The 18,286-nt window shown below is 45.6% G+C and overlaps 1 protein-coding gene across 1 annotated transcript in view; it reads left to right on the plus strand.

Moving 5' to 3' along the window:
- The first annotated feature begins 1,391 nt into the window (after positions 1–1,391).
- Positions 1,392–18,286, plus strand: part of LAMA1 (laminin subunit alpha 1) — a 148,532-nt gene continuing 131,637 nt past the window's right edge. Inside the window, exon 1 of the mRNA XM_046671019.1 lies at positions 1,392–1,611. Coding sequence (XP_046526975.1) covers positions 1,539–1,611 — 73 coding nt within the window. The 5' untranslated portion in view covers positions 1,392–1,538. The remainder of the gene's footprint in view (positions 1,612–18,286) is intronic.

The following is an 18,286-nucleotide window of genomic DNA, read 5'->3' on the forward strand; positions in this document are numbered from 1 at the left end:
TACTTAATCACTGATTGGATAATTCGATACTTAATACTTAAATATTGTAATAGTTAAGAATGTCTGGGGGCCGGCTCCAGGGCGAGTGGTTAAGTTCTCCGGCTCGGCTGCGGTGGCCCAGGGTTTGGATCCTGGGCGAGGACATGGCACTGCTCGTCAGGCCACGTTGAGGCGGCGTCCCACATCCCACTACTAGAAGGACGTGCAACTAAAATATACAACTGTATAAGGGGGGGTTTAGGGAGATAAAAAGCAGAAAAAAAAAAAAGATTGGCAACAGTTGTTAGCCCAGGTGCCAATTTTTGAAAAAAAAAAGTCTGTATTTTAAATGTGGTACTGCGATGAGTCCCTTCTCACTAAACTATACCGCATCCTTTTTTAAAGGGCCAAATTCTACCTTTCTGTTTCTTTAAAAATAATTGCTAATATTATAGTGATATTTTATTCATTAAGTGTTTAACGAAGTGTCTGTAGAAAAACTGGAATTGGTAGTTGTCAAATTGATTGACTCAACTGAGATGAAATTATCTCCCTATCAGGGCCCCCCCCCAAAAAAAAGAAAGAAAGAAAAATAGACAAAATGAGAGAGTGGGACCCTACAAAGGGACTTTTATTATCTCGTGTGTTTATATTGTGAGAAAGAGAGATCCGCAAAGTGTTATGCATACTTTTATAGAAGCATTAGAAAAAAATGAGAGGAAATTAAAAATTGTTTAACGGGGACCAGATGTAGGTAAAAAAAGAACAAAGCAGTTAACATCTCGGGTTAATACTAATAAATTTCCCAGAAAATGAGACCTCTTTCTCCAGCAGTAAGGGTAAGCCAATAATAATGAAATCCAAGCGACCTTTCTTGCCTTCCTTAGAGAAAACGGGAAACAAGTTACAACTATTTTCAGAAAAATCTTCACACAGTCCTGTGCCAGCAGCCGAGGGGGAGGCCGGTCACCCCTGCCCCGGGTCCCGTCTGGGAGGGGAGGCTGACGGCCATGCTCCGCTCCGGGCCGGCCGGGGCTGCAGAGCCGCAGCGAGGCGGGAAGGGTCAACAGGGCACATACTTTCTCGGCATCCACCCCGCCCGGGCCAGCTTGAGCAGATTTTCTCCTCCTTCGCAGCCCACTTTCTCCGCCCACACCCCCAACTCGGACCCGGGCGCCCCCACGCCTAACTTGGGGGTGGGCGGACAGCTGAAGCGCGGCCCGGGAGCTGCCGGTCCCCGCAGGTTCTGCCGGGCCGAGCACAGGGGCCTGACTGGGGGAGGGGTCTCCTGGGCTGGGGCGGGGGTAGGGGAAGGGGAAAGGGGGAGGGGAGGGGAGGAGAGGGAAGGGGAGGAGAGCAGAGGGAAGGGGAGGAGAGCAGAGGGGAGGGGAGGGGTCGGGGGAGGTCGGCGGGGGTGTGTCCCAGGGGCGGGCGAGGCAGCGAGTGGCCGGCGGGGAAGCGACAGACTCGCGCTCTGCGGAGGGTGCCCCGCGCTCTGCCGGGTCCCCCGCGCGCGGCCGCGCCTTTCTTCCCCGAGCCACCGGAGCGGCGCCGACGAGATGCGTGGCGGCGGCGCGGGGGTCGCGCTCCTGGCCTCGCTGCTCTGGGTCGCCGCGCAGTGCCAGCAGAGAGGTGAGCTCCGGTCCCCGGCCCCTGATCCCGGCGGGCGGGGCGGCTGCGGGACAAAGCCAGCCGCTTTGCCGCTTCGCCGCTTCTTAGGTCGGTGCGCGCATCCTAGTTCGCCTCCGACCCGGGGCTGGCACACGTGGGTCTCCCGCGCGGCCCCTGGAAAGCGTCTCCGGGCCGGGCCGCGGAGGTCTGGGGACGCCACTCGTGACGGACGCAGCCCCCTCCTCCGAGCCTTCTGCTTTAAACTCCTCGGACCCTGGGGCTCCCACCCTCCGGCTTTAGTGGTCCAGGAGTGCCACTGAAGAGAGCAGTGTAGGGTAGCGGGGGTTGGGGGCGGGGAGCGTCGGAAGCGCGCGGACCCCGCCACGGTCCCCGGCTTTCAGTCCCCAGGCTACTAATCTGGCGCGGGGAATGGATGGGAACGGCGTTCTCCCGAATGGCCTTCATTGTCCCGGGGTGGAGAGTCCGGTCGTCCGCGGCCGGGAAAGGGCGGGCCCCGCGCGGCCCGGGTGGCCTGGTGGGCAGAGACCACGGGGAAAAGCGCCCCTCGCCAGCTGTCCGGGGCACAGATGTGCCTTCCCAAACCGCGCTCTTTGTGCAGCCCCCGAAGTGGCCAAGCCGGCCATTCCCCGCACAAGTTTGGCTCGTGGCCCCGCCGGGGTGAGGGAGCCGGCGGCGAAGGGAGGACTTTGCAGGCTCGCTCGTCGCACGGGTGCCCTGGCGCGTGGCAAGGTTGAGAACAGAAATCCGAAGCGAACTTTCAAAGCCTACGTCAATGCCGAGAGAAGGGGAAACTCTCCTTCCTTTCTGCAGACAGCCCCATGCCCGAATCGACCCGTAGGGCTCAGTCTTCCCAGCGTCGCTCCTTGTTGGCGAGGCGATCGCAAAATATATGTTGAAAACAGCTTAACGTATGCAACACATGACAATGGACCCATTCCCACAAATGCGCATTTCATTAAAAAAAAATACAGGTCAAAAGGCAGGCGGAATGCGAAATACCCTCGTGAGAAAAATGTGTGCTGAGTTGTGAAGTCTGCAGGAACGAGACCGTGTCATTCATTCAAGCGTTCCCGGGAGAGCCCTGCACCGGAGCCGGCGGCTCGGCTTCGAATAGCCCGGCGCGGGCTGCGCGCGGCGCCCGGACAGAGGGGCTTGGGTCACCGCGGAGGAAAGCAGCCGCCTTGGGCTCTGCGGGCCCAGCCCGCTTCTCTCAGGTTGATGAAGGTGACCGGTCCGGTTTCCCACGCGGCGGAGAGCGAACAGCGTTACTCGGCCTTGTTGTTCTAGGAAATTGGAAGGCCCAGCCCAAGGAGATGCCCTGAATGTTTGCTGTGCCCCACAGGGCTCAGCGCTCGGCCTGGGCCGTGTGAATGGTGTGTGAGCGAAGTGGGACCGCGTAGGGCTTTGCTGCTTTAAGAGGCTGTGGAAAACCGCGCGCAGCTGCAGCCTTTGAATCTTTCACCCCGCCTTCCACGTTCGCCGTCCCCGCCGGCTCTCCCGGCGCCCTTTCTAACAAGCGTCTGTGAGCGAGTTGTGATTTTCTTAAAAATAGTTTTGTGCCCCATATACAGCATGAGTGATTAGTGAAATGGTATAATCTGGTCATAATAAAATAATCCCGACCTGCATCATCACTGAGTTTCTATCTGGTGTTTATATTTTAAAAATGATTATTATCTAATAGCATTCCTCTTATTAGGAGTTCTCCATCATTTCTGCCGTCTCTCTGGATTATCTGACAACTCATGGTATATGACCCTGTGGCTCAGTTTCCTTTGAGATGTAATTTGTTTAAATTGAGCTATTCCTAAGTGTGTTATAGGAGGTGGTGTGTTTCTGAAAGTAATACTGTGCTAAGTCCACAGCTGGCAATTATGTAGAATTATAGTGGCTTTACACGTTGGCTCATCAACTCTTCTGTTTTAAACCATCCTTTTTTTCCTAAGTAAAAATAGACCATTCCAAATATAGAAAAAAAATCTATGAATAGAAAAAACTTCACTTCATTCTCATGAATGACATAGTATCCAAATCCAGCACGTGTGTACTCCACAGTAAAGTGTGTGTGTCTAAATGGACTTCAAAAATGTATTTTTCCTGTTTGTAGCTGTATTCCCCAAATAAAAGCCAATAGAAAATATTGATTTTAGTTGTTGGAAACAAGGATATGCGCAATAAAAGCATCGCTGCCCCCCTCCGACATCCCTGGGCCTTGGGTCCGTTCCTGTCTCCCGACATGAAATATAAAGCATACATCTGTAGTTAATCTGGGATGATGGAGAATTCAGATGCAGCAGGGCGATGAAACAACCGTGTACACCGTTCTGCAGTGTCTTGTGCCACTCTTAGAAGGGCACTGCTTTAGAAGCTAGTACTCTGAAGTGTGTGTATGACTACTTATTTCAAGGTAATCATCCTTGAGACATGCTACCACTTTGTAATAATTCATTCATGAAGTCCTATGGATATTCATTATCATCTACAGTAAGTTTTTATGGGGAAATGACAAGATGTATCTTTAAGCTTTAGGTGTTTTATTCTCTGGCCTTACTAGCTGTAGGAAATTGGGCAAGTTACTTAACTTCTCTGTGCTTTAGTTTCACCATCTGTAAAATGCGATTGATAACGGTCCCTCCCGGGAGAGGCTGTTAATGATGCAATGAGACTGTAAGAAAAGTGCTTAGAACAGTGCCTGGCACAGGGTTAGCTCTCAGTAAGCATTCTGCATGAGCACCATTATGACTGTCATACACTGAACTGTTGGGGAGGCTCTCTTCCAAGCTGTAGTCTCTGGGATGCATAATTGTTTAGAAATTTGGAGTCTGGATTTGGAATCAAATAGTCTTGGGCTCAAATGCCAGACTTGTCACTTTGCTGAGCCTGGGACATTGGTTGAGTTTCTTCACATCTCTGAATGTCGGCCTTCCTGTCTATAAAACAGATAGGATTAATGTGATTACATAACACATGAAAAATATTGATACAGTGATGGACATGGCGTAGTGTCGTAGGTGGGCAGTCCGTCGTGGTGGCTCTCATTGTTCCGCCTGCCCTGAGTGCTGGCTGTCCTGGACACCCCCCTCTTTCATTGCCCACATTTGTTTGCGTTGACTTGTTTTATTTGCCTCCAAAAATCTATGCCGTCCAGCTCCATTTCTTGTCCCTAATGCTGTCTGAGCTCAGGAATTGTTTGTTTTTCCCATGAAATACTGTTTCCATTCTCTCACTGGGTTTCCCTTCTGCTCTTCTCTCTCCTCAGCACTGCCACCACTGTTATTTTTCTGGAAACAGGACCCTATGTGGGACTGCCGTCTCCCAAACCCTTCACTTTGTAACACACACACACACACACAAAATGATGTGGCGTGGATCACACTGGGGGTGAGCCAGGGAGGCTGGGGCCCCAGCTGGCTTGTTGAACCAGAGCTGAGGATCCTTCTCTTGGGCACACTTGCACCTCTTCGTAGCTAACCAGTGTTTCCCTGTTCAGGGGCTGGTAAATGCCAGAGCAGTCTCCGTGTGCGTCTACACCCTGGAAAACCTCCCAGGCCTCCTCGGCGCTGCAGTATTTATTGGGTGCCTTCCCCAGACTCGGTGTGCACTCGGTTCCGTCCTGTTGTCTGCTTGCACCATGGTGAAAATGTTGGCTTGCCCCCTGCCTCGCCCACTGGCTTGGGCTTGTTGCGGGCAGGCACTGTCTTCTTCATACCTGTGGTTTCATTGCTTTGCAACGTTCCCAGCAGTTCATAGCCGCGTATTTTTGTTGAGCCAAATTGAAATTAATATCTTTACTTATTAATCAAGTAACTTTTAAAAAATATTTTTGATGGGCTGGCTCCGTGGCTGAGTGGTTAAGTTCACGCGCTCCGCTGCAGGGGCCCAGGGTTCGGATCCTGGGTGCGGACATGGCACCGCTCATCAGGCCACGTTGAGGCGGCATCCGACATCCCACAACTAGAAGGACCTGCAACTAGGATACACAACTGTGTACAGAGGGGGGTTTGGGGAAATAAAGCAGAAAAAAAAAAAAGAAAGAAAAAAAAAGATTGGCAACAGTTGTTAGCCCAGGTGCCAATCTTTAAAAGAAAAAAAAACTTTTGGAAAAAACAAATATTTTTGAATAGGTAATCCATGCCCAAAGCACAAAATTCAAATGGTACTAAAGGGTAGAGAGAAAACAGTTAAGTCTTGACTTTGTTACCTTCTTGTGAGGTAGCCACTTCTTTTGGTTTCTGGAGTATCCTTCCATAGATGTTTCTTCATGTACCTCAAAGGCAAACTCTTCATGAAACCTCCTTCCCTAACAGTACAAGGAAAGAACCTGCTATTACCTGACAAAACGTGGAGCAGTCTCTCCACGGCCCTTCCTCCATACCACTTCTTCAGTGTACCTGTTGCAGGGTGTTAATCCATCACTTAATGAATGTAGAGACTTGTAAACTTTCCACCTTCCAACTTGTCCCTTCCAGGATGGTCTTTGACAGAAAGATATTAGAGCTGAGTTTCCTTGATCACTTGGAATTTAAAAACAAGGTCAATTGATTTCATAACAGTGCGCTCCTTCTAAAAGTATTGTTTGCCATAGTGTTAATAAGCTATTCCTTAGCAGTAAATAATTTTTAAAACTATATTTTAGGAGATTTATGACGTAGAGAAGTCAAGTGTGAGAATAATTCAATTAGAAATTTAGGATATTGGGCTGGCCCGGTGGTGCAGCGGTTGAGTTCGCACGTTCTACTTCGGTAGCCCGGGGTTCACTGGTTGGGATCCTCGGTGCGGACGTGGCACTGGTTGGCACGCCATGCTGTGGTAGGCGTCCCACATATAAAGTAGAGGAAGATGGGCATGGATGTTAGCTCAGAGCCAGTCTTCCTCAGCAAAAAGAGGAGGATTGGCAGCAGTTAGCTCAGGGCTAATCTTCCTCAAAAAAAAAAAGAGAGAGAGAAAAAAGAATTTAGGATAGTGTGTTATTTATTTAACCAATAAGTGCAGTTTATTACGGGGACACCTATGGCAGACACAGAAAAGTTTAATTTTTAGAAATAATTCCTGATGAATATAAGCCTTCACTATGAATACAAAAAGTTATCTGGAGACAACCAGAGAGAACTTTGGATCTTAGACCTTAGGTGAAGTTGTTAGTTACATTCCTCAGAAATGTTTGGATGAACAAGAGAAACTGTGGTCGCCTAAGAAAGATGTATGTAGCTTATTTACGTGTTTGCAAGTAATTCTTTTACTTGTTTTACTTCTAAAATACTAATGTATATCCATGGACAGTTGAGTAAATAAATGCATTCCAAAATTAATGAGGAGAAACAGCTCCTTTATAGAAGTAATTTAGTTAAGGTCATGAACTTGGGTTCTGTTGGAACTTGCCTGCCAGGGAGCTATTTCAACACGAAACACCACGCTATAGCTGGGTTCATTGTGTTTTCCTGTGCTTTATACTGAGGGTGACAGTCAGTGCCCAGAGAACCATTTAAGACACAGAATCCTTCCTCTTGAGTTTTTGTTTTTCTCAAGGCTGCATCAGGATTGCTGCCTTTGGGTTAACTTGCTCCGGTGGTTTTGTGTCTAGCTTGGGGGCAGAAGACAGACAATGGAGGCAGTGAGAATCGGAATCAGCTTGGTGGATGGCATTCTTGCCTAGATCAGCGTTTATTTCAGGGTGTTCATCCAGAAACCATGGTGTGGAAGTACAGAAGATCCTGATTCCAGGCTGTGTGAGCACTATTTTTTCTCTTCTGAATCTGCCGTTTGCAGTTTGAATCTCTTCATTCCTGAAGCTGTCTTTGAGGTCCGGTCTGTTGGTCCAGCAGGCTGTGTGACTTAAATTCTCGTGCCAGAGAACCTGCTGGATTGCGGTGGGAATGTCAAATTTCGATCAAGTGAGTATTTATGGAAAGTGTCATCTTTTCCCTAAAGTATTTCCTGCATTTTGTTTCATTGCTCTGTAATATCCTACGAGAACCTCAGGAAATTTTCTACAACAATAAAGGAGATGCTTAAGTTTAGCAGATCATTTTTAGTTCAAAGAGAACATTCAGAAGGGAGAAAACCTCACGCCACTGTGCTGATTATCATACACCACACGTTTAAATGCCTTCCAGCCTTTCTGTGGTGACAGAATTTTACAAACAGAAAGCCACTCTCTTGTTATCTCAGGCCCGGCACAGGAATTCTTTCCTGCTCCAATGACTTGCCTTCCTGTTTTTCCCAGTTCCAGACATTCTTTCAGTTACCTTGGCTTCGTTGTCCTTTTCTTTTTTTGTATCCCCTTATCCAAATTCTCCCTTTGAATTTTTGTTTCTTCTTTTAAAAAATGCCCTGATTTTTCACTTTTTGTTTCTCCCTGTTACCACTGTGCATGATCCCCCGCTGTCCAAATCACTATAACCCGCCGCTTTGAATCAGTCTGATGCTAGCGTCCTTTCTCTTAGTCTCACACCGCAGTTAGGCTGATGCTGCTAACCGGCTGCCTTCATACTGTGCCTCTCTGCTTCGTCCGGTCCCAGCTCCTGCCCACGGGCCATGGCCCTCCTCACCCCTCCAAATTCAGTCACAATTGACTCCCTCTTATCCATGCCTTTCTCTATCCTGAACACCTCCTTCCTCTGTAACTGCAAGTGGCGATTGACTTTGAGCTGCATGATTTTGTTCACGTTACTCCCGCACCTGAATCGCGCCCCATCCTCTCCCTAAAACCTACCCCGTTCATCCATGTACAGCCTGCAGTTTTCCACCCCCGGACAGCCTTATCGTTGTGGCTTTTGTCACCTGTCCTGTTTCTGAATTTGCATTACATTTTGTGGTAAGTCGGGATTCCCATCCAGCCAGAGTTGCCATCTGGTTCTCTTTTGGATGGCTTGCCCAGAATGCCATCACCCAAGGTCAAAAAGAAGGGACATTTTCTTTCAAAGATCAAAACCTTAACTCCTAGCAATTTTTTCAATACACAGATAACTTGAGGACACGAGGTCTAGTGCTAAGACCAGAAGCATTGGCAGTGGGAGGACAGTATGGCCCACCAAGGCTCCAGAGGGAGCAAGCTTGCCTTAACAACCACAAAACTCTTACCCAGTCCCTGAAATGCAAACTCAGCCCCGAGTCCTGGCCCCGCTCTGGGCATGAGGTCCTCAGCCCCCTAGATTTCATACCACTGAGGGAATTGACATTCAGCAGGTCTAGGTAGGACCCAGAATCTGTGTTTCAGAAAACTTTATTCCCATTTTGGGCTCCAGAGGCACAGAGACCTTTCCAATTGGTTTGGGTTTCTAGTTTAAATAATTGTTTCCAGAACTATCCCTTCCACTTGGCTTACTTTCTGTCCCTGTAGCTCTATGGGATGGTGGCTAGCACTCTATCCCCACCCCTCAAAATTCCCACTGGTTATCTTTAGCCTCTTTTATTCTGAATCTCTTATGCTGGCATTTCTATCTTTGTTTTTGTACAAAATATAGTTTTCCTAACTCTTCACAACCCCACCCCTGGCTTCCTTGGCATACTTTTGTTCATTCTAGAAATTTGAGGTGGGGAGAGTTTGAGATATTCACTAATATGTGAAATGCCTTTGAAAGTTCACCCTATGTTTCTTTAAGGGAGTTGCCATTTTAAATAGTTAATACCTTCTTGGGGTAGGAAATAATATTTTCTTGTGGGATTGTTGTCATTTCTATCTAGTTTTTCTAATTTTTTTGCTCATTCATTTATTTACTCCTTCATTCATGCACCAAACATATATTGGGACCCTGAGTCAAGGATGTACAGAGGCTAGTGTGTTTTGAGGACCCCATTTGCAGCTGCCTTCCTTACTGTGATTCCAGGCCACTTCCTTGATTTTGAAGAAGTCCAAGGAACCAAGAAGTACATATCTGTATATAAAAAAAATGTTCTACATAAGAAATAAGAGTCAGGGAAGGAGTTGGGAGATTAAAGTCATGATGGTGTAGTCACCAACTATACTTTGCTTGCTGATTGCTATGTAAGTTCCCGTTGAAATGAGTAGGCCAAGCTATGGAGCAGGGAAGCGCTCTGCATTTGCTGGGGTTGCAGGATCAGCTTCTACACAGACACGTTGTTGACTGAAGGCGTTTCCTCAGGCCTCCTTTCTGCCATGGGGAACTCAGAAGAGCTTGGCTAGCTTTTCTGTGTGCTCCAGGAAAGCAGGCACAGTTAATACAGAAGCTCTCTCTCTGGGCTGCACATTAGCTTTTAACAATATCAATGCCCAGGTACCACCCCCGGGATTATCATTTATGTGGTCTAAGATGGGACCCTGTCATTTGCATTTTAAAATTACTCCTCAGGTTGATTTCACTCTGCAGCCGGAGTTGGAAGTCACTAAGTTAACATAATAAACTTTTGCTGTTGCAGTGAATGCACTTACAGCCATGCAGGCATGGAAAAGGATGCAGTATCTGGTGATGACCCTGACTCGTCCATGGGGTGCGCACTGGGGCATTGATCCCATCAGGCCTTCCACAGCCCACAGCCTACGCTTTGTACGTACAGACCCCAAACCCCTGCTTCACTTCGTGTCTATTTCACGCTATTCCCACAGCTCTGAGAAGTGGGGAGGGTGGTATACATCTCAGAGTTGTGAGAGGTCCCCCTGGGTCATCGAAGTCGCTCAGGCAAAGTCAGCTGCTTCTTTGTTTTCCAAGAGCCCCTTGTCAGGTGTTTGTCACTGGGAAGTGGTCAGTTGATGTCTGTTAATTGTCACGCTCCTGTTACAACGAGCACCGTTTCAGTCTTGCTTCTCTGACTTGGTCACTTACCAAGGTCCTTCTTTCTGCTAAAAGTACTCCTGATCGAATTGGACATTTAGAGTCCCTCAAGTTTTGGGATAAGATCTGGCCTTGGAGGGTTGAGTGGTTGATGGATTGAATTCTTTATTTCTTTAATTCTTTAATTCTTTCATTAATTCATCCAAAATTGATTGAATACCTTCCATCTGCAGGCACTATGTGGTGTTGTGTCCCTCCTTTGCAGCCCCTTTAAATGGACAAGCCACAGGTGCCTTTTCTCTGGGATTGTGTGGGCCACTCCTTCTCTGCTGATCCAACCTGCACCTTCTCAGGTCTGCTGACTCCGAAGTCCCGCTGTTCCTATTCACCTGCTGCTCCTGTCCTTCTCCTGTCTTCTCTTTAATTGATGATCCGTTGTGCACTTGCTTGTCCTGGCTTCTTTCAGAATTTCTTTTTCAATGTTTGGCTTATTATTTTCTTTCTAGCTCCAGTCAACAAAATAAGAGCCATTCTTCCTTCTACATCCCCAATGACCCCACCCGTCCCCAAATGCACACATCCCCTCCACATACCACCAGGCATATACACCACATACCATATACACCCTCCCCCCTCCACACATCTCATACACACACACACCCACACACCGTACATACACCAAACACCTCACCTCCTCCACACACACACACACACACACACGCACACACGCACCACCTATATTGACCTTACAGACCAGCTCCCAGCTAAAGGCACTTGGAGGGATATTGTGCTGACCAGCCCCAGACTGGTAGAGCCAGAATCTGGAGCTGGGCCCATCTGCTAGGGGGGCGGCGGGGGGCAGGTGTTGCTGGAAGGGCCAGCCCAGCTGCAGGTGTTGGGATGCATTCTGATGTGGCCAATAAAATAGCTTCCTAAGAGCCCAGAAAACTGTCAGCACTGGAAGTTCCCCATGAGTTAATGGACTGTGAAGTTGGTCATGTCATCCCATCCCTGTTGAATTGTTTAATGGCTTCTCACCCTCTACTAAGCGGGACTTACAAGGCCCTCTGTGATCTGACCCTGCTCAGACCTCTCCACAGCTTCTTCTCCCACTGCTAACCCTTTTACAGCCATTTTGAAGTGTCCATGCTTCCCATGATGTAACGTGGAGCCTCACATCTGTGAGCTTGAACACCCCTTTCTAGTACTTGGAAAGCCCTTTATTTCGCCTGTGGCATCCTAACTGGTTCTGGTCCACCCCGTCATTTAGGCTTCCCTCCTGCTTGTCGCAATAGCAATTTGTCTATACATCTCATCAGAACATCATTTTGTAACTGTTTGTTAACTTGCATGTCTTTCCTTGAGGGCAGAGGTTTTTGTTCTTGTTTTTAATACCTAGCGCAGTGCCTGGCATTTAGTGTTGATTCTGTAAATATTAGTTGGATGAATGAATGGAAGCCCCAGCGCAGATGAGCAACAGGGCCTAGAAAGGAACCCAGCGGGCATTACTTAGAGATCCAGACAGACAGGCGCTGGGATTAGGGAAGTCACTGAGCAGAGGGATAATCTCCTGGGACGTGATGGGTAGGGAAAGGACAAGGTGCCAGCTCAAGAAGGCTGCACCTTACAGGTCACCCAGACAGGATTCAAGGGTGGGAAACAAGGAAGAATCCAGGTAGTCAAACTAGGGTAGATGGTAGACACACATTTTGGGCACCAAGTCTTTAGCTCACATTCTAAACCAGAGCATCCAATCAGGAACGACCTAGCAGCAGAAACAGGAAGCCAGATAATTTTTGTGCTTGCAGGTGGGGTCCAAATATGGAGAGAGAAGAGCCACAGAATCTAGTAACCAGGAGGGACTTGATAGAGATTATTAATCTGTTTTGTTTTCCATCTACCAATTCACAAAGAAAACAATGGACTATGTTTTTGTAATTGAAATGATATTTACTGATGATGAATATTCAGTATAAGCTAAACCTAGATCACATTTAACAAAACCTCATTTCCAGATTTGGAGCCACTGACTTCTACGCATCTTAAGCGAGCAGTTCATTAGATCACATATTCAACAAGTATTTGTTGAATTTCTAGAATGTTCCACTGGTGACCAGTGGTCCTTGCACACCTAGTGCTTGTAGTCAACCAAGCATAAGAAACACTCAAAGAATCCTACGAAGTGTGTCCGTGAGTTCAGACTTGGAAGAGACTTTTGATCCTGAGTGCCTCAAACACCAGTGTAAGTCCGCTTATTGCTATAGAATAGTCACCGTAAACAGACCAAGAATTCTGATTAAACTCTGCGTTTCTACTGCGTGGGGTTTCCTTTCAGTTTGAAGATTGTGACTTCAGAATACTCCATTGTGTGTGACTTCAGACTTGTTGGCATTTGTTGACTAGCTCTTTTAGTTATATTTTCATATAAAGTAGAGTTTCTTTTTTCTTTTTTTTTTTTTTTTTGAGGAATTCTACCTGCCTGCCTTTGGAGACTTTGTTTAAGTGGGGAACAGCTGCTCTCCTCGGGCACTCTGGCACTCTTCTCAGGAACAGAACAAAGGCATACAGAATTTATGTCACAGATGGGTGTTTGTTTGATAAAAATCACTTATTACTGAATGAAAAACGTCTTATTCTCTTTAGAAGTATGAGCATAACATCTCCTGTGTCTTTAGTGGTTTCCAACTTCGTTGGTTCAGTTTTAGTTATTATAATTAAACAAATTAAGCTGTGCCTTATTTTAGGTGATCGAAAGTGCCCTGAAAATTTGTGCTTACCACAGTTTTTTTGTGGATGAAATAATTTCAAATTCAATGTTAAAATAATTCCAAAATAATGTTTGAAGGAATCAACTAGTAAAGAAAATAAACATCCCTTTGGTTTCTGTTGTCAACTAACCTAAGCCAGTTTAGTTATATAAAATGCTCAGGGTCTTTTGGGTGGATAACAGTACCCACTGAAGACGTTTGAGGTTTATTAGGATTGGCTGCTCCCCTGCAGTCTGACCACTGGGTGATGACAAGAGCAAACATCAGCTTACATATTACACATTATCAGCACGCCTTTATTAACAACCAGGTCCAAAACAGGTCATAGGTCATCTCGTATAAATTCGATAGGATCACAGCTTTCTGCCCTTTAGGTGTTCAGACTTCTCCCTTGAATCAGCATCAGGCAATCAGCAACCTTCCCAAACTGCTGTGTGGATTCAGGCATGCTAGGGATAAGCCTTAGGTAGCATCGCTGTCCTTCAGAATGCAGGCTGCAGGATTTCACACCCTGCACGTCCAGGGTGAGACGAATCTCCGACATGTTTTATCAGCTTTATTGGGGTATAATGTACATACCAGAAGATTCTACCAATTGGAAGGGTACAATTCAGTAATATTTTTAGTAAATTCAGAGTGTTGTACAATCATCACCACAGTCGGGTGTGGAACATTTCCAAGACTTCAAAAGTTTTCCTCGTACTCATGAACGCTCAGCTCCTGCTCCCACACTCACCCTGGCCCCAAGCAATCGTCTGCTGTCTGTGCTTTCAGATTTGTCTTTTTTGGAAATTTCATATGGAATCATAGAGTATGAAGTCTTTTGTGTCTGTCTTCTTTCTCTTAGCATAGTATTTTCTAGGTTCATCCATGTTGTAGCTTGTTCTCCTTTATTGCTGAATTGTATTCCATTGTGTAGATACACCACATTTTGTTTATCCAATCACCAATTCTGGGCTTTTTGATTGTTTCCATTTTGGGACTATTAGGAATAAGGCTGTAAACTTTCACAGACAAGTCTTCCTGTAGACATGTTTTCATTTCTCTTGAGTGAAATCTCTAGGAGTGATTATGGGTTGTATGGTAAGTTTATGTTATTTTTTTAAATAAACCATCAAACTGTTTTCCAAAGTGGATGTACCATTTTACATTCCTACTACCAATTTATGAGCATTCCAGTTCCTCCATATTCTTACCAGCACTACATTTTACCTGTCTTTCTGATTGGAGACATTTTAGTGGATAGGAAGTGCTATCTTGTGGTTTTAATTTGCATTTCCCTAATAATTAATGACATTGAGCATCTTTTAATGTGCTTATTAGCCATTCATATATCTTTGTTGGTGAAGTGTCTATTCAAATATTTTGTCCAATTTTTATTTTATTTTTTGTCTTTTGTTTACTGAGTTGTAAGGGTTCTTCATATTTTTTGGTATCAGAAATGTGATTTGAAAATATTTTCCCCCAGTGTATGGCTTGTCTTTTCATTTTCTTAATGGTGTTTTGAAGTGTCAAAGTTTTTTATTTTAAGTCCATTTTATCAAAATTTTTCATTTGTGGATTGTTCGTTTGGTGTCATATTTAAGAATCCTTTGCCTAACCCAAGATCACAAAGATTTTCTCCTATATTTTCTTCTAGAAGTTTTATAGTTTAACTCTTACATTTAGGTCTGTGATGTATTTTGAGTTAACTTTTGTGTATGATAAGAAGGCAGGGTCTGAGTTCACTTTTTGCGTGTGGATATCCAGTGGTCCACTAATTTTACTAATAACCCATTTCTGATATTCTCCTCACTAGTTAGTAGAGTGCTGGTGTTGGTGGAGACAGACAACGGAACACTGTGGCCGGTGCCTCTGGAACACGGGCCGTCTTCCTGGTGGGATCCCACTGCCCTCCCTGCAAGGTGCAGCTGCCGTCGCAATCCCAGCTGCACCTGGACAGTCAACCTAAGTATCACACTCACACGCACACACTCTATCACAGCCTTTCTGCGGACGTATCTTAAAGTAAATTTCAGATATTGTACTAGTTAGCATTTCTGCTCAAATGGATGTTCATCATGAGTCAACTCAGTTTATATGCTCGGTTTGAGTGACTGTGCGCCCACTCAAGCGGAGGAGAACTCTGTGGGAATTGCAACCCCCCCGAGGAAATGACCGCCACACTCAAAGAAGTGCTGTATTGGCAGCTTGGGAGCCTAAGCCCGGAAGTCTAAAGACGGCTGACATTCTCCTGTAAACAGATTGGCCCCTAAACTTGCCAACTTCTTCAGGGCCAAGGGCAGAGGGTTGGAGGAAACAGCAGGGGCAGGTCTGCACTGGGTGCTAACTAGGAAGTGAGAGGGGTAAGTACGGAAAGGGCAGCTTAGAACTTAAACTGGAAAACTCTCTCTTCGACAGCATCTCGGTTAAAGATTTGTAGTTAGCTCAAAATGGGAAACCTTATGTGAATCGTAGTGGAGTGTATAGTAAACATAGGCCATTTGATTTTTACTGGTTTGTTCTAAAAGAAAATGTATTACAGGAGATGTATATAAATGTGGTTTATTTGAGAGTAATCTGTTAATGTGGTCCAGCCTGGGTTCTGATTTCTTCACAACTACGAGTGGAAATAAAGTAAATTTTCCCTGCCTGTATTAACCTGATAAAAATATAGTACGGGGAAGAACTTAGAAAATAAAAGTAAAATAATATTTAAAATCTTATTTTAATAAGACCAAAAAAATAGAAGAGAAAGAGGCTCAGGGCCACTGCTGTGGTGTTGAGCTGTGTCCTTGACCTTCCCCACCTCTCTCAAGCTCTTTTCTTCACCACAGTGAGGAGAGGGGCCCATCTTCTGTTAATGACCCTGCTTTTGCCCTTGAAAACTCTTCCTTCTCCTTCCCTCATGACCTAGACCCTATCCTGGAAGCTCAAGTGCCAGATCCTGAGGCAGCCTGGGAAGGGACATCATGCTGCCATGCTGTCCTCTCCCACCTGCCTCTCCCCACCTTGTGCAAAGCCCCTCTGCAGGCCTCTGTGAACAGACACCTGCTCAGACTACCAGCAACCAGCAGGACCTGGGCTTAAAGGGGTGGCCCTCTATCAGGAATTAGATAGTGCCATGTGAATATCTTCCTTTTACAATTTAATCTTATATCATAAGCTTTTTACCGTGTCTTCATGATAAATGAACCAGGCAGTGGCAGCACCATCAAGGTGGAGAAGGCCTGAGAAGTCAAACCACTGGTTTGCTTGAACAGGTTTCCCTGCTTGATGCTCAGTTGACTTCGTTGGTATATCGTGTCTTTAATTTTGGAGCCCTTGAGTTTTTCCCTCTTTACAGTAAACCAAAAACCTTGAACTGAAACACCACATTCCCTCCACTGCCTGCCAAGGTGCCCAAGATTTGAATTCAGGATGGAGAGTCTGGAGTTCTGGTTAAATAGTGACGAAAAACTGCTGGAAGAGGCGTGATCTTACTAACTGGCCTGATGATCTTTGTGCCAAGGCTTGGCTGAATTGGCCAACTCCAGAGTGTTGGAGCTGGGAACGAACCAAGAGATCGTTTAATTTCTTGAACTCAAAGCAGCAACCCCTGGGAGATGCTTAGCCGTGAAACATCTCAGCCCCACCCCAGACCTGCAGAATCAGGATCTGCTTTTTTAATGAGATCTCCAGATGATTTGCACACGTAAAAGTTTGAGGAGCATTGCTCTAATTCTCAGCTCTCTCTTTGCACACTTCAGCACAGAATGACATTCAGATATCTTGTGCATAGTTAAATCATAGTTATCAAATTTTTGGATGCTAAGGGTCATCTTCCTCTGTCTTTAATATAATGGTGTTATTAATTAAATCCTAGGTCATGTTAGCTTTTTTCGTAACACTGTTCTCGTGCTGTGTATACCTGTCACCAGGAACTACAACATCTTTTTCACTTTCACCAAGACTATGCTGTATTTCCAGGTGGATTTGGGGAAAAAAGTAGAAGATCCTGCATTTATCCCTGTTAAACTTATGATTGTTTTCTTTTGGCTACTGTTCAGATTTCACTAATTCCATGACCCACTGTATTAACTTCCCACACATGTGATGCCTTTTCATATCATTATCTAAGTCAGGATTAATAATATTGAACAAGAAAGTATTGGGCACACTGGGTGGAAAATGCATCTCTGCCCTCAATCCAATAATACTTTATATTGTGTCTCTTGCTCTTGGAGATAGCCTTTTGGGAAAGTACACTCGTTCTTCTCAGTTTCCCCATGAGAATGCACCCGTATGGTGGATAAGCTGTCTTTCTATAGGAAATCAGTGTGGAGACCTCCAGGATACCTAGCAGAGATTGACAAGTTGCTGCGACATAGTATGATGGAGGCCAAAAGAAGATGGGGTTTAAGAAAGAGAGAAAGGTCATTTTCGACAAAAGCTACTGGGGAGTCAAGTAAACTGCAGGTGAACTGTATATTGGCTTTGGCAAGATGGAAGTTGACGGAGACCTTGAAAAGGGCATTTTTAGTGATTTAAAGGAACAGAATGGTTTTTTTTTTTCATTTTTTTATTGAGTTAATGATAGGTTACAATCTTGTGAAATTTCAGTTGTACGTTAACGTTTGTCAGTCATGTTGTAGGGGCACCACTTCACCCTTTGTGCCCACCCCCCACCCCACCTTTCCCCTGGTATCCACTAAACTGTTCTTAGTCCACATGTTTAAATTCCTCATATGAGTGGAGTCATACACAGATTGTCCTTCTCTAGCTGGCTTATTTCACTTAACATAATTCCCTCAAGGTCCATCCATGTTATTGCAAATGGAATGATTTTGTTCTGTTTTGCAACTGAGTAGTATTCCATTGTATATATGTACCACATCTTCTTTATCCATTGGTCTGTTGCTGGGTGCTTAGGTTGCTTCCACGTCTTGGCTATTGTAAATAATGCTGCAATGAACACTGGGGTACATGGGACTTTTGGGATTGCTGACTTCAAGCTCTTTGGATAGATACCCAGTAGTGGGATGGCTGGATCGTATGGTAGTTCTATTTCTAATTTTTTTGAGGAATCTCCATACTGTTTTCCATAGTGGCTGCACCAGTTTGCATTCCCACCAGCAGTGGATGAGGGTTCCTTTTTCTCCACAACCTCTCCAACATTTGTTGCTATTAGTTTTAGATATTTTTGTCATTCTAATGGGT

This window comes from Equus quagga, chromosome 9, assembly GCF_021613505.1.
Source record: "Equus quagga isolate Etosha38 chromosome 9, UCLA_HA_Equagga_1.0, whole genome shotgun sequence".
Classification (NCBI taxonomy): domain Eukaryota; kingdom Metazoa; phylum Chordata; class Mammalia; order Perissodactyla; family Equidae; genus Equus; species Equus quagga.